Source organism: Passer montanus, unplaced genomic scaffold (genome assembly GCF_014805655.1).
Source record: "Passer montanus isolate IOZ18808 unplaced genomic scaffold, ASM1480565v1 scaffold54, whole genome shotgun sequence".
Lineage (NCBI taxonomy): Eukaryota > Metazoa > Chordata > Aves > Passeriformes > Passeridae > Passer > Passer montanus.
The window spans coordinates 4,642,741-4,659,244 of NW_024370374.1; the positions used below are offsets into that span (position 1 = coordinate 4,642,741).

The following is a 16,504-nucleotide window of genomic DNA, read 5'->3' on the forward strand; positions in this document are numbered from 1 at the left end:
GTTTTGCTAATGTCCTAAAGTTACTAGAAGGAAGTCTGATGGAGAAACATTTTGGTGGGAGTGCCAAGTTTTAGAAGCTTCTACAGGCCTCAATATTGGAAGCATTTTAAAATTAACTGTAAATACCAGCATTTGAATCATTAACTAAATACGTAAAGAACACAAAAGTACTGCCAACATAAATAATTTGATGAATTCCATCATACTGGAGAGCATTTTGTACGGTAATACAAGTAAACCAATAACAACAGTTGCAGGAATTCTATATAAGGCAAATATAAGCTGTTAATAAAAACAAAGACCTATTTTTAAAATGCATTTATTTCTGGAATAAAACTCACTGTAAAACTAAGTTAAAACACAGCAAGCTTTTCTTGTCATTAAAGCGTTGGAAATAATACAAGATACTTAAGTAAGTGCCCCTTCCCATAGCTTTTTGTGAGAATATTAGGTTGCTCCTAACACAGTAAACAGGTAAACAAACCAGCAATACTTGGCTTCTAAATAACAAACCAAACACAATGTGACAAAAACAACCCCAAAATCCTAATTCCACTTCAGCTTCCTGTTCTACTGTATATAGCTCCAAACAGTTATGACCTCAGGTAAGTAAACATGGAGCAAGAAAAAACATTAGGACCCACAAAATAAAGAATTGCCAGTGTTGCTATTTCCACCTTACTAAGGAAGCAAGATACTGAAGCTAATTGCTAACTTTCTTGCAAGTGCTTTTAATATTGAGAAGTTTATGTAAAAGGGACTCAGACAACAGAAGTTGCTACAGAAACTCTACTACTTCCATACATTTCTAAATACATGGTACTGAAGATGATACAGTGGAGAACCATGCAATTTCCTTAAAGAACAAATCCAACTAGTTCCTGAATGGATGGCTAATGGTAATCAGTAAGTATTGCCATTATTTTCCTATTGAAAGATAAACAACATGCTGCAACTATTAAAAAAAAAAATTCAAATGTGCTCCATAATAAAGTAGGGATATTATGTTTATAGTCTGTATTTGCTTAATGTTTTACAGCTACTTCAATCTTTTGCATCAATATTGTCATCATCATAATTCAGTTATTTTTTTAATTTCATGTACAGAAATGAATCACTTATATGCTTTACAGAACAGCCACAGTTAACTTGATGAAGTAGCTTAAAAGAAAAATTTGGAAGTTTTATTTCCTTAACTAGTACTTTCACAGCTGAAATGCATCTCTTTAAAAATAAACATTATTCCAAATATATTTTAGAGAAGAGATCACCTATTTGCTGATGCTCAATTTCAAGCTGATGTTTGTAAAGGACAATTGTCAAAATTCTTTAAGATACTATTTAAGAGATTCACTCAGAAACTAAACATAAAAGCCATCACCCCCTGATCAACCACCCCAACCAGTGACATGAGGTGGTTTTGGTCCTAAGTCTGCTGTATCATTTGTCCCAAAAGACTACTCAGAAGTACTGATTTATCTGACAAGAGACAGAGCAATAGCAGATATTTACAGCCCTGTGCACTAATACCAGAAGCAGAATGCACTATGTGTGAAACATGAGTCACAGGAAAAGTGAGCAGAGCTCATAGCAAAACAACTCTGATGAATTGAGTTAATTCTAATTGACATTGGGGACAAAATAATGCCCAAGACTTGTCTACTTCTGGAACTCATGCTAATACATGCATAAAGGGATTATTTCTGGAAACTGTGCTAAATTAAGTCTAGCAGGTTGCTCTGCTGAAGTGAAATTAAGTATTAATGTATTCATTTCAATAAACATTTCTGGGCTACCACTGATTGATCAAATTACAATTCTAATCATACGTTTTCATTCCTTTAACAACTGACTCATGGAATTCCAAACTGCAAATGAGGTCTAGTCAATGCATTTCAATGATTTAATATTCCTGTGACCCAAAGGCATCATCACTGTGGTGGCAAGTTTCACAACAGGTTCACAAACAACAGCTGTGAACTGAAAAAGGCTCAAATCCAGGCTGCATTCTTGCAAGTCCCAGTGATCAGGTGTACTGCTTTACACAGCATGAGAAAAAACACTTAGAAGTCACCCAAGACAGTATGGAAGAGCTACTCAATAAGACAAATCTTTCCTATTCAAGGCACATGCTTTTTCTACTTTTAATCACATCTTTTACTATAAAAGACGTGTAACTATAGCTCAATGTTTCCTGCCATACAGAATAAAAAATTGACTTTTCAGATCAGAATGTTTGTGACAAGCGGAGGCAACGGATTCCTTTCTTTTTTTTTTCTTCCCTATAAATCAATTCCATCCTCTCAGTGGTAATGTACAGTAAGGCTTCTGGAAATGGGATGCTTGAAACAATGCCAAGAACTTCCCCATTCAAAGAAATACTTGCAAGTACCAGTCAGAGCTCTCCACCCATCAGTCTGAACTCTGAATACTCTATGGCTCCCCATTAATGAACACTTAAGAATGGGTGCCCAAATAGATTCTTAAATGAACTTGCTTCCACAGCTTGTGCTTTGTTTGAGACAAGCAGTTAAATTGTTCATGACATTGCACGTTTATGATTACATTAAGCATACGCAAGCTTCATCTAAATTTTTAATGTATGTGTCAAAAAAAGGAGAAGATCTTGGAAAGCCAGCATTTTCTGTAAAAAGCAACAAATTTAACTTCTAATTAAGGCCAGAATTTTACAAAAGGTGTTTAAAGATTTCAAAGGCTAAAGGAAAAAGAAGATAGAAGGAGGTCAGCTCCTGTGGTGAAGCCCTCCATGTGCTCTGGCAAAGCACATGAACTTTAATTAGCTGTCACTAGAAATCAAGAGCTGATTCACAAGAATTGACCACCTTGATAATTTGACCATAGAAACTGACATTGAATGAATGGCCAGAAAACATCTTTATGTTTTCCTCCCATACTATGACTTTAATACTATTTAATATATGAGAGACCCTTTCCAAGGAAGCAATCTTCATTACAAACAAAAGACTTACGCATTAACTGCAAATCAGCTGAAATTCTTTGCTATTTTGAAACTCCTGATTGGAAGAAGGACCTTACAACAAGACCATGTCAAAATCAATTAATATAATAAAGTAAAAATATTTGGAATTATATCCCAAGAACTTATTTCTGTAGAAGACTTTCAACAAAACCAGAATAAATCCCCCTACCCTGTCACCTTTGCCATCCTTCTCTTTGCAATTTTCAGATTTTTTTCCCACATCAATTACTAGTTTCACTTTGTTCTTCAGGACCAGTTAAACAAATGTAGTCAATTCCAAAGAAACACACAAGACCTTAAGGTCCTGCTTTCATAGTTTTACCTATTCTGCAGAAATTACGTAGCTGCTTTGACCCTTTGGAGACTCAACTTTTCTCATTACAACCATTTTATTTGACGTAAAAGACCTTAATTTTTATGTGAAAACACCCAATAACAATTAATTTGCATTTGAACATTGTCACGGTTCTCTCAAAGAACTGCAGGTGGCATTAAAAAAGTTTCTGCAATGATTACTGCCTCATGTTCTGCAACACACAGAATTCAGCAGTGTCTTTAAATACAGATGGTTTCCTGCATCCCTCCCACCTTCAACACACAGTAACTAAAGAGGGACCTGTAGTTTGTTCATGATTGAAACTTCCCAATTGCATAAGGGATGCATACTGCACACATCCCTAGATAGTTCTGAGTTCAACAAAAGACATACAAGTATTTATTTTGTAAGCCTACACTAAAGAGAAATGAACATTTTTCTCATAATGCTTTGTGTTTTATACATGAGTGCTATCTCATCTTTGCAGAGGGATATTACCTCAAAAATTGTCTTTCAAATGTGCCAACACAGGTTCAAAGCAATACCTGAGATTTGTTACTAGCAAACCTAGTACACTCTCTTCCTCAATCTAAATGCTCCAGACTTTTATTTCATAGAAAGGAATAATTCCATTGCCATCAAACAAACAATTGAAGAGGAGCTATTTAGTTGTGTTTGTGCTGAGCAGAAAAAAATAATTCAAGCACTAGTAAGTGGATTACTTTTTTCCTCCCCACTTGTATTAGGTAACATTTCCCTAAAGGTCTCGGGGTCCCTCTTGTTGAGATGATCCCGAGGAGTGTTAAAAAGTCTCTTTTCCTCATTCCTCAACCCAGCTGTCCAAGAAGAGATCAGAAGTCTTTGGCTGTTATTCTCAAGGTTGTTTATTATTTCTTATCTAAAACATTCTCTGTCTGGCCTGCCAAAGTCTGTTCTGCAGGTCGGTCCGAGGCACACTGCCTGCCCGCGGGGCTGGTGTTGTCTTTTGTACTACAAACTACATATTTGATATTTACAGTTATGTTCCAATACCTGTCACCTGTGTTAGACTGTGAATGTCTACTTTAAACCAATCCCAAAATGCCACCATCACCAAGAAGATGGAGGCTAGGAAGAAGGACAGGACAACGCCCAAATTCCTCCACCTTGTCCCCCTAGACCCCCATAGTAAAATTCTTCAAAATTTCACCCTTCACCCTGTGACAACTACTGTTATGCTATCTAAACTTGTGTGACTTGTAATTCTTCATATAACATTGGTCATTTGCTCCATAGGTTAGGATGGAATTCCCGAGTGTCTTTGGCTTCCTGCCAGGGTCTCTGAGCCCCTGCCAGGATCGTGAGCCATCCAGAGCATCCAGAGGGACGTCCTGGGTTCTGACATCAAGGTTGCAAAATTTGGAGCACAGTTGTTCCTGCCATGTTGTATCCTACATCTAATGAGAGGAGAAGAGGAGCGACAGTAACGCCTCCTATTTTCTCTTCCAAAGAGCACAAAGCAAATAAAAATCATAAAAATACCACAAAAGATTTTTGTGCTAATCTTTATCCAAAGCCACCATTTACAACTGAAAAGAGTCTTAGCTGAAAACTGAAAATCATTTACCTACTTGAACTTAAATTTCAAGAACTTCAGGATAACAGAATAATTGGAAAACCTACACATAAGGTTTTCCAATAAGAAAACCCCCTAAATAATGTCTAATGGTTTTAATAAAATGAAATGCTTAGGTTTTAATAGTTCATGTGCAATTTAAATAATACTTGTTTCAGTATCATTTTCACTAAGAACCAATGAGGCCTCTTCCAACACAACACTTCAAGAAAGGTAGAAAAGTAGATTAATCAAGAACTCCAACAAAACTTACTAGCATCAGAAACTAAATTTCACAACTACGATAACCTACATATGATAAGACAGAATCATTAAAATCAATATTTTGTTACAAAGGATATTACAGAGCTTCTGGATTAGTATCCCTATCTATTCTGTCAGAAAAAGAGAGTACCTCTACCCAAAAACCACAGTATCTAAAACCACGTGCCTACGACTTAAAACAAATACCAGCTTTCAGCCTTGCTGAATGAATCCCTGACTGACATGGGCAGATTAAGAAGTGTAAGCATGCAAATCTGCTGACTTTCTTTTCCTCCTCTCTGCAGAAACAAAAGCAAACACACATTAAAAAGAAAAACCATCCCAAACTAAAATCAAACCAATGCTACTCATGAAAAAACCCCTCAAACTAACCAAAACACACAAACCAAGCCAAACAACTCCAGCCCACTGCCAGCACAGTCTGAACTTTATGCTGCAGACAGTGAGTGAAACACTGTGTATCAACTATTTGGTACCATCAACAGCAACACAAACACATGCCAAAAATCACAGGTACTCTTTAGAAGAGGGGCAATATGTGGTTTTGATACAACAATTCTCAAGCTGTAGAGAAGAAAAAAGCTGTCAAAAGGAGGGAACACATTTCACACTTCACCAGGGGTCAATGGTCTTCTTGGAACTACCAGCTTTGGAGAAGTTGAAGTATTTTTGAAGCAGTATTTATGTCTTTTTCCCTTGTTACCTACGGATGTCTGTCAGTTATGGATCATTGACAGTAATGAGAAAGCCTCAGGGTGTTGAGTGCTCCCTGTCCACAGCACAAAACACAAGCAGGGCCCCACAGCAGTTGCACTATCAGGATGAAATCTGGCAAATCCATCAGAACAGCACTGTCTATGAGGATTCCTCAATCCGTTTTTACCCAGACTATGCTCCAGGGCAACTCCCTTCACAGCTAAGAAGGAAAGCCAGCTACACAGAATTATGGGGAAAAAAATTGAACCATCAGGATATAGCAAAAGTCAGTTCCATGTAGATACGGCGAATCCTTTGATTCTTGGAAACAAACTCCTGAAATATTGTAGTAAATTGATTCCAAGTGAACCTGTAATTAATAGTAAATCTCATCTCCCTCGAGGCTATTAGAAACTACACAAAACTATACCTGCTTAATGTTTCAAGTCACTTTAACAGAATTATAACCAACCAACACTACGATTCCCTTCCCATCAATGTCACATGAAAGATTCAAATGCAATTTTTAATAGCACTCAGGATCTATGAACATTGATACATGGGCTACATTATAACAAGAGGAGGATGAATTAATCTGTTGCAGTGTGTGTCTAGCCATTGAAAAAGTAAATTTCTTTCCCATATCCAATTAGGAATAGCACTTTATAGAAAGTGGGTCTGAGAATCAATTTCACATTTGGCTTCAGTGTCTGCAGAAGTGCACATCTGTGTTTATGGATGATATCTGACTGTTGCAGGAGATATTTAAAACTATTTCCAAGAGAGAAAAAATTAATGATATACTTACTGCATGGGGTATTCGGTCTGCTCACAAGCTGTGAGAATGTAAAGATAGCTGACATTTCTACTTCACGGTTTTGATTTTGATTCTTTTCTTCAATCTGGTCAGCCCAAGCTACTGATTTTTGTCTTTGAATCAGCTGCTCAACCTCTACATATTCAGTCTCACTTAAGTCATTTGTCAACCCAGCTTCTTTTAACATCAGGTGTTGCTTGTGAAGCACTGGAAGTGCAGTATTTAGTACTCTGTAAAACAGCAAGAGGCAGACAAGTTCCCTTAAGAAAACACAATCTTAACCCAGAAAACAAGAAGTTTGAGAAGAACCTTGCTTCTGTTTCAATTAAAAATAAATTCTCTAAATAGGTCTTCTCAAGTTACAAGTGTCAGAATGTAAGTCTTATCCCACCTGCCATGAAACCATACTTACTTTTCTGTTTGCTTATTATACCGATCTTGAAGGGACACCAGGGTCAGCATGTGTCCAATCTGGGCTTTAAGTGCCTCAGCTTCCAGGTTTAAATGGTAATATTGCAGATCTTGACAAAGTTCCTTTAGGAAATTAGGAATAAAAATAAAACAGCTGTACATCAAACCAGTAGGAAGAAACTAAAACTTCAACTAATAATATTATTAGATCAGCCTATATTGAAAAGTAAAGATATAGGGGAGCTATATTATTATAATCAAGTTTTACAGTAGAAAAGTATGAATTATTTTATTTTTATTTACATGCATAAATATAATTTTGTAGATTCCTTTGACCAATAGTACGTGTGCTGCAATCAGCAGATGGATGATGCAAGCAGACACACATGGATGCTTATCTCTGCATGTCCAAACATCTTTGCCTCTTTCTGTATACTCCCTCCATATATTTCACTTTATTTCAATTATTAAGCTGTTCCTAACTCAGAGGTTTTTCCCTTTTTCCACTTCTCCCCCATCCCCAGCCATGACCAAGTGAAAGGTGTTTTACTTTTGGGATGCACCCATCTGGACCCAGGAGGCGCATTTCATTTTCAACACGGTGCAGCCACTTGGTGTTTTCCTCAAAAAGTTTGCTCTGCTCTTCTCTTTTCTTTTGCATGCGTACATAGTGGCAGTTAAGTTCTGACAGCCTTAGATCCCGTTTGCAAGTGGCCTGAAAAAAGAATCCCCCCCCCAAATAATCAGCATTTGAGGTGGAAACTTTCAAATTATGTTCACCAAATTCTCTTCATATATTAAGATTTTTTCCTTACTTTTATATAACATAACCAAATAATTCCTAGTAACTCAAGTATGTGCTACAAAAAGCGTGCTAAAGGATAAAGCATAGAGGATTTTCATTTTTACTCAATCTTCAAACATCTAACTCTACTGATGTTTGTACTGTTTCTGAAATATGACAACCAGAAGGCACAAACCCAGCAACAGCAAGTTGGATATAAGCAAGGTAGTGTCCTAACAAGGCAGAGGGTATCCTTTTCTATTTAGAGGACAGCCATACTCTGCCCTTGATCTCAAAAATTAGATCACTACATCAATAGCCACAGAGGAGTGATAATCTGTGTGTCCCATTTTAATGAAATATTTATGTATTAATTCATTACACAATTACGTAAGAAAAATTAACACAATTACACCAAAATGAAGAGATGATACCCTGGCACTACATTACATAAAACTCACCTTTACTACTTTTTCTTCAGAGCAGCATATCAGTTGAATTTGTTCATGACATTGATTCTGATAATATTTCTTTAGTGTATTTTCTTTCAGTTTCTTTTCCACTTTGAGGTACTCTTTTCTGATTTCCACACGTTTTGCAAAAATATTTTTAAGTATTTCCTTGTACCTAAAACCAAAGGATAATAATTATTTACTGAAGACTTTTTATAACCATCTCTTTGGTAGGGGAATTTTCAAATCCAAATAAATAAAATAAAGAAATGAAAAGGAAATGAGTAAAGCCTAATATACATAGGTACTAAATAAAATGTCAGTACATCAGCAAGAATTTTATGTATTTGAACTGAAAATGGCATGGAAATTTTGAAGGAGTCACTAAAAATAAACCTTGTTATAATTATGAAGACAACACTGGGATTTAAAAGGTTTATGTGCAGAAGCTTCAGATGACTTTCTCGAATTCCAGAAGATACTAAATACCTACGTTCTCCACTTCTTATATCTATTTATTAAGCACATCAGACTACTGTTGCCATAGACACACAAGGTGCTCAAAACTCTGCTAGCTATCCTCAAAAAAAAAGGAGAAGCACAAAGGTCTTTGGATGCTCACTTTCCCTGAAGGAGCTGTACAATTTCCATCACTCATGGAGGACAAAAATCAGAACATTCACCATGTTTTAACACATACTAGGCTAATGGGGGGAAAACCAAACTGTGGTAGGTGGTACTCGAGGAGGTATTGAGTAACCAGTTATCTGGGTACCCCTAGTCTGCAACACAAGTCAGAATTAACAAGGACAAGACCTGGAAGCATTGCCATACTGCAATATAACTTTCACTGTTGGTACTTCTTCACTCCACTCCCGAATACTGAAAACGTACAGTACAGAATGGCCAAAAAGACACTGTATATCTCAATAAAAGCCAACCTCATACACAAAGTATTTAATTACATCCTACATTGTTAGAACTTGACATAAAAATAAAAGTTTAACATTCAAGTGTTCTAAAGACATGCAAAATTTGAGGTTATACAGTTTTTAGTATCAAAAAAGCCCACACAATTAAAAACTGTAAAAATGCTAAAAAACCCCAGGATCAACTCCAAAACAAGTTGAAGAGACATTCTTATCATGTAATTGACTTCTTGCCAGTGTTTCAAAAGTAGCAATTCTATTTCACAATCTAAATAACTGAGTCTTTTATTCTATTCTGAGTGTTTTATCACTCGCCTTTTAAAAAGAAACAGAATTAAGAAAATAATTCTTCTCTGCAGATTTAGTAATACAAGAGCTTTTCACTGTCTAGAGGATGCTATTGTATCTAGGTAAAAAAGCGTACTAAAACACTCACAGAATTCATAAGAGTTATTTCTTTAAGGAACACTAATAGGTTAATGGTTGGAGTCTATGCTCTTGGAGGTCTTTTCCAACCCTAAAGATTCTATAATAATGCAACAGTCAGCAGCAGAGTAACAGAGCTCTTACCCCACACTGTTCCTATCTATACAACTATACTACTGATTGCACTGCTTGGAAGATTTTTGTCCTCCTTAGCATCCACAGAAACATGGTTCCTCCCAGCTGCTTGGGAAACAGCATCAAGGAATCAAAGTGAATTCTCCCAGTTTCCATCACAGTAAAAAGCTGGGCATAATTCAGGTGAAGGTGGAGATTCTGATTCTTTGTACCCTCCTTATGAGGAGCCATTGCTGGTAAAGCAACCTTTTATATTCACCAGTGTTCCAAATACAGCATCAGCTACAGAAGCCTTTGTGGATTCAGCCTTTCAATTAGCACATTTCTGTTCCCATGGAGTTACCTTGAGCCTCTGGTCTGCACTGTCAAAACTACAAAGTTACCCTGTAGGCACACCCAGGGTATGAACCCCCTACACGACCTGGTGTCCAAGAGCTCGAGGACCTGCTGGTTGTATTTCTGGAGCCAGTGCCCACTGTCTACCCTAACAGGCTCAAGACTTGAAGGGGTGGCACACAACCCATCTCAAAGTTTCAGCAGAAGGAGGATGATTTTAATGCTTGAAGAAGCAAGTGATGCTTCTTCAGTGATGCAAAAACCATGGGTGGTTGGACTGAAATACAAGATCATGGACAAGGCTCTCCTCCCTGTCCAAACTAAAAGGGAACAGCACAATATCTTCAAAACCTGTAAATGAATGGGAGAAATCCACTCATCACCCACACCACATCAGTAATCTGAACCTGGTAGGATACTCAGGAGAAAGAAGAGAATGAGACATATACATCATTTCTGACATCCAGAGGGACTGGGATAGGTTACATGTGGTCCTTTGGATTTTCCATAACAAACATTCTCTGACCAGCAAACCTTGGCATAAAATATGTCCAGCCTTTTGAAAGATATTTTAGAGACCTTGCCCTTGACTGACTCTTCCCACACACAAAAAATGAAATAAAGGGCAAATCACAGGAAATAAAATCAATCTTCAAGACATACAGTGCAAAAATATGCAGGAATACTGTCAGAACTATCAACATGACTTAGAAGCCCACACTTCTTTTGAAAATTTAATTTAAATAACCTGAATGAAAGCGTTTATTGAAATGTCTGGAATGCCACTAAAATAAAGCAGTTAGAGAATATCTTGCTTTGCATGGTTTCTTACTATACCTTAAAGTTTTCCAGGTTAAAAAAAAGCACATTCAAAGGGCCAAATAAAAAAAAAAAGTTAGCTGAATCAACTTAGGCGAGTAATTGTCAGAAAGACGAGATGAGATACGCAGAGACACATCCAGAAAGTCTCTCTCCCCAAAACCTACCCTCTTCATGGAATAAAATGGCTTCTGCAACAAACTGATACTTCACATTTTGGTTTGTTAGAGTGTTCTCTCATGAAACTATCATATGAGAAAAGATAGACAGGAACACTACCAAGGAGAGAAAGAGGCCAAGAAGTATTAAAGCAATAGAAAATAACGAATCAACAAACATAAAGTGAACCCTTTGTAGAAAAACTTCCAGGTTTTGTCTCTCTCAAGCCTTGCAGGAAAGATCCCACTTGAGCTAGTGCCTGCCAAGAGTGGCAGAGCTGCTGTCATTTATGCAAACGACATTCTGCCTACCCACAAACACAACCTGTTCAGGAGCTTTGCTGGAAGCCAGCACTCAGATGCTCCTTCCTGTCACATGTAATTTCCTACGTCCTCCACTTTCGTTTTAAAACCACCATCAAGTTGTTCTAAAAAGAAACAACATGTTAGGCAAAGCCATACCTAGATCTAAGTAAAGCAATGTTAAAATGAGAAAACCAATACTGGAAAGAGTAGGTTTGTTTTACAAATGCTGTTACAAGTTAGACAAACTTCAGCTTGGAAGCAAATGTGATTCATTTACCTTTCTATTTCCACTTGCTGGTTCTTTGAAAGTTCTGCTGTATTACGAATTTCAGGAATGCTTGCTTGCTTTTCTTCATATTCTCTCAGTTTCTCCTTCAACATTAGGATCTAAACCAAAAGAAGCACCCTTTAATTGAAATACGTTTTTTGTTTATTTCCCAAAATTATCATTCTGGGCTGATATTGAACAGCTTTACAAATGGCAGCAGGTGATATTCCTCTCAGAAGAAAAAAAATTTCTTACTCCAAAATACATTAGACCCATATTACCTTACAGATTTAATCCCATTAACTATTTTTTTATATTCAAAGTTAACAGTTATCTGTTGTCAAGAGGTTGAATGGTTTTTTTACATACCTCTTTCTGTTGTTCCTTGCAAATTTCAGCATAGTGGCTTACGTGACTGCTCAAACTAACAACGTTGCTCTTCAACTGTAAAGAAACTAGTTAGAATTTAAAGGCAGCTCCTTCATGTTTTCATGCACAATCAGCACACTGTGTGTATGTACTACACAGTTACACATACACTATACTGTGAGGAAAGACATTAATAAAATTCTGACTTGCACAATGAGAATATGACTGTCAGCTTTTGCTGTCATCTGTTGCACACTCGTGACATTTCCCTCAACAAACCAAGAATAATTACATTTACATATGCAAGCACATTTTGCATTTATTTGGATTAGTTTTACTATTTAAATGTCTGTCGTGTGCATTCTATTATAAAAGCTACCTTTAAGTATACAACAAATGGAAACTACAGTGAACTCTGCAATACATGAAGAGAAATAGGAGCTGCAATAAAAACAGTAATGAAAAACAAAACTAAACAACAGAGAGCAGAAAACGACATTCCAGCTTTTCATTTATCAGGACAATCTCGCTGAGCTTCTTGACTCCAGCTGAATTCTACCTGTACACATCTGGACTGACTCTGGTAGAACTGGTCAGAAATTTCTTTAATATGCTTTACAGTTCTCTGAGAAAGCAATAGCAAAATAGTAAAAAAGGATGTGAATTCTACCAGCTGAGGATTATTTAAATCTCATGCCCACGAAACAAACTGTTTCAAACTGGCAGCATCATCTCATTAACAAAGCTATGCTGCTTTTAGGCCAGATTGGGGATCTACTTAGTATCTACTACACCTATCAGTCACATAAGGAAGAGTTGACAATAAAGAAAGAAGATGTAATGGAACAAATTTTTGAGTCAGAAGTGAAGCAAAACATAATAGCCCAAAATAAGTAATTTTTCTTTTAATACTAGATTATTGTACTTTGACAAGAGATCAGTAAGGGCAATATACTCACAGAAGACTTGATATCCTTTGCTCGGTTTGCATACTTCAGAGTGTTATAGGTATCATCATAGAACATGGAAGATGGGCTAATAGCAGCTATCATTATTGTTCTGCAATTTCCTCCAAGAGAATCCTTCAATAAACGAGTAAGCTTGCTGTTCCGATAAGGAATGTGCACCTTGCTCTAACAAGAGTGATAGACATTTGCATGGTTTAGGTAACTGTACTTTAAACAAAAGTCCGCTTAGAATTTCAACAGTAACAACAAACCATGACAAACAGCCATTAAACTTTTCTTTGACAAAAGTAATTTTTCTTTGAAGTACCTGTACATCTTAAACAGTTTAAGTCTCTTGGAACTGTCCAACACCCTTCCAACACACGTATAACTAAGTTACTTTCTGATGTCTGGATATGTAACTCCTATTTCTGTGATGGGGCAACTAACAGAAAAAGTAAACTACAATAAATTACATTCAGTTTACAAAATCATCCAGATTGGGAAGGACCTCTAAAATCCCTCTAGTTCAATCCCTCTGCTCAAAGCAGGGTCAGCTAGAGTAAGATGGCAACGACTATGCCCAGCAGGGTTTTGATTACCTCCAAGGATGGAGATTTCACACCTTTCCAGGCAACACAAACTCTGTGAAGCTTTGTGAAGCTACAGAATTTTCGTCTCATTATACCAAGTTTGGTATAATGATTGGGTAGGAACCCAATCCCATATCAAGTAAATCAATGTGATTCTTCCATATGTCTGTGGCACAGATGTTAAACTCCACCTTCCTCTCCAACAAGATGGTGATGGGGACATACAACATCAGGAAGGGAAATTAAATCTGATTTTCTCCTGGCATATTTGAAGGAGGAATTAGCTAGTTGAGCAGAAGGACAAAAAGAGTGTTATGGCAGACAATGGACTTCACTTTGATAAAACCTCCTGAACCTCTGCCTTTCTCCTACACAATTGTACCTATTCCTTGCCTGGAGCTGGTGAGCCAGGTCAGGAGACTGACTCACTGCTTTGAGCAGGGATGTGTGTGTGTATGGATGTATGTGAGATCCCAAAAGAACAACTTGGAAGAGATGCTGTTTTATCCTATAAAAGCTGCTCCCCTCTGAGATTAAAGGTTAATTGTAAGGTTATTCATGTACTCGTGCGAGCTTCTCGGTATATGCTTGATTTTGAAGAAGCTAGATAAGAAAAGCAGGCACCATTCATTTTTGACACTATCCTTAGGCAGCTGTACAAGATTTTAGAGCATTTTCCCTCACTGGGACTGTCTTTCAGCTATCACAGATAAGATGGTGGAAACCCTTAAGACAATCTTATATGAGAATGATGATGTGAGTAGCATCAACAATGTAAACCACATTATTCAGTCAGCTGAGCACTTTTTAAAATGTTTTCAGAACACCAGGAGGCAAAGACTGCATGGCAAAGCAGCACATACCTTAGGATCTGCCAGGGCATTAATGACATTTCCAAGAGCAAGCAGGGACCTGTTAATATTTGTTCCTTCCACAAAGCGAGCCCCCCTGGCACTGGTTGCTTTGGCACGTTCAGACCCTGCCAGGTCAATCAGAGACATTTTGGCAATACGAACATTTTGATTAATACTAGCTGTTTTATCTTGCTGCCGTAGGTAAATCTACAATTAAAAAACAAAAAAAAAAGAAAACAATGAAAAAGTAACCACTAACCAATCTAAGCAGTAAATCAATTTCATAGTGTAACAATTGTTTTAAGACATTTGTATTGGTCCTGCCACTTGGCCTTCACTTAAGTGAACCACAAGGTACCTCCTTCTCTTGCTTCTGATTCTCTCTCCTTGCAGAGGATTGAGCAAGCAACTGGCCCAGGCTCACAAAGCAGCAAAGAGAAGTGAGTTTTTTTTTACAGGAGAAATGAATTTCACAGCTCTTGTTTCTTCTGCACCAAAAATGCACATCACACTCCTGAACTTAAAATTGAAAGAAGTGTTCCTTTTTCAAATACATGTTTAGAAGTACACCTTAAAGAGATCTATAGGGATAAACCAGGAAAAGGCTGACCTTTCAGTGATTTAGATTTAATTGTATCTATTAATAGGAAACAATACTCATTTACTGCTGTGAAAATACACTCCAGGATAATTTCAAATGTGATGCCTCCTGAAGCCACTTGTTCCAATTCATCCCATCTTTCCTGAAATTTTCACAATACAAAGATGTACAAAGAACTAAACGCTTCTGCTTCCTTCTGCTGGTGAAAGTATTCTTTCTTCAGGTTTATAAGGAAGCAGGCAAAGCACAAACATACAGTCAGAAAGAAGAAGCAAAGTTATCCTTTGATGGCTTTATACTTATTTTGTGTTGAGTGCCCTGCCATTTGTTAACATGGCTAATGGTTAGTGACATATTCATGAATGCTCTTCTGGATAGTGAATTAGCAAAGGGCTGCCATGAACACAAGGTGACTGACCAGTAAAGACAGTATCTCACTACTTCTGTAGCTTTAAGCTTTGTGCATGAGAAATGAGGTCTTCACCTTGTAACAGAAAACAGATTAACAAGTATTGTGAAAGAATAAAATAAAATTCCTATGACTTGCCACAAAATGTAAATCTATTTCAAACAGATATGTTTCTATCAAACAATACAACTAAGTTCAGTTGTACTGTTTCCAGTATAACAGACAAAAAAAAGAACCTCGGGCTGGGAACATGTTACCAGAACAACACAGTAGCTATCATTAATGAAGGAGGGAAAAGGCAGAGTGACAGCCAAACTGTGTTGTATGACTCAAGCTTTTGTAAAAATTCAAAAGATACAGGAAATGCCCCAAAGCAGAACACTCTCAATAGAACAGTGTAGCAATTCAGATTTTCCTCTCAGATGCAGTAATTGCCTGACCCAGATAGATATTTCAAACATAAGACATGTGGTACAGTAAAGCAAAACTTGCATCTCTAAAATCAGCTCAGAATGTCCTGGGCCAAGGCTTGCCACTTTCTGAGTCAGATTGACACAATATCCTGATCTCATAAAGTTAACAAGAAAAGCCAAAAATAACCTATCTCTACAAAAAAGCAACTCTTAAAATAATAGAAACATTAAAAATAAAGAGCAGTCACAACAGCACCAGGGATTTCTCATCGCTTACATCTCTGGAAACAAAGACACAATTCCGTTATGCAGAATGTCACAGATTTGTGAAAATACTTGAGAAACTCAAGTGTTTTATTTAATTGCCTGCCACTTGTAGAAATGCACTGAGAAAAAACCTTCCAGATAATAAAATGCAGAGGTTTGTCCTAAGAGCAGGTGAGGGAAATAAGAGATGCCAGCAGCAAGTAAACAGAGAGCAGCAGTTCCCTCTGCTCAGTCTGCAGTGCTGTACCTGGAGCCTTTCTGAAGGCAGCACACAGCCATGACAATGCAGCTCTCAACCCAAACCACTTCAAAAGAACT

General features: G+C 37.2%; 1 protein-coding gene across 6 annotated transcripts in view; it reads right to left on the reverse strand.

The window, feature by feature from the left end:
• The window catches only part of KIF18A (kinesin family member 18A), a 32,541-nt gene that overhangs the window by 9,316 nt on the left and 6,721 nt on the right, over positions 1 to 16,504 (reverse strand). For all 6 annotated transcript variants that reach the window (XM_039725182.1, XM_039725177.1, XM_039725178.1 and 3 more), the window contains 8 exons: positions 14,506 to 14,703; positions 13,062 to 13,235; positions 12,103 to 12,177; positions 11,743 to 11,852; positions 8,366 to 8,531; positions 7,671 to 7,835; positions 7,122 to 7,243; positions 6,701 to 6,939 (listed from right to left, as the gene is read on the reverse strand). In XM_039725182.1, coding sequence (XP_039581116.1) covers positions 6,701 to 6,939; positions 7,122 to 7,243; positions 7,671 to 7,835; positions 8,366 to 8,531; positions 11,743 to 11,852; positions 12,103 to 12,177; positions 13,062 to 13,235; positions 14,506 to 14,703 — 1,249 coding nt within the window. The remainder of the gene's footprint in view (positions 1 to 6,700; positions 6,940 to 7,121; positions 7,244 to 7,670; positions 7,836 to 8,365; positions 8,532 to 11,742; positions 11,853 to 12,102; positions 12,178 to 13,061; positions 13,236 to 14,505; positions 14,704 to 16,504) is intronic.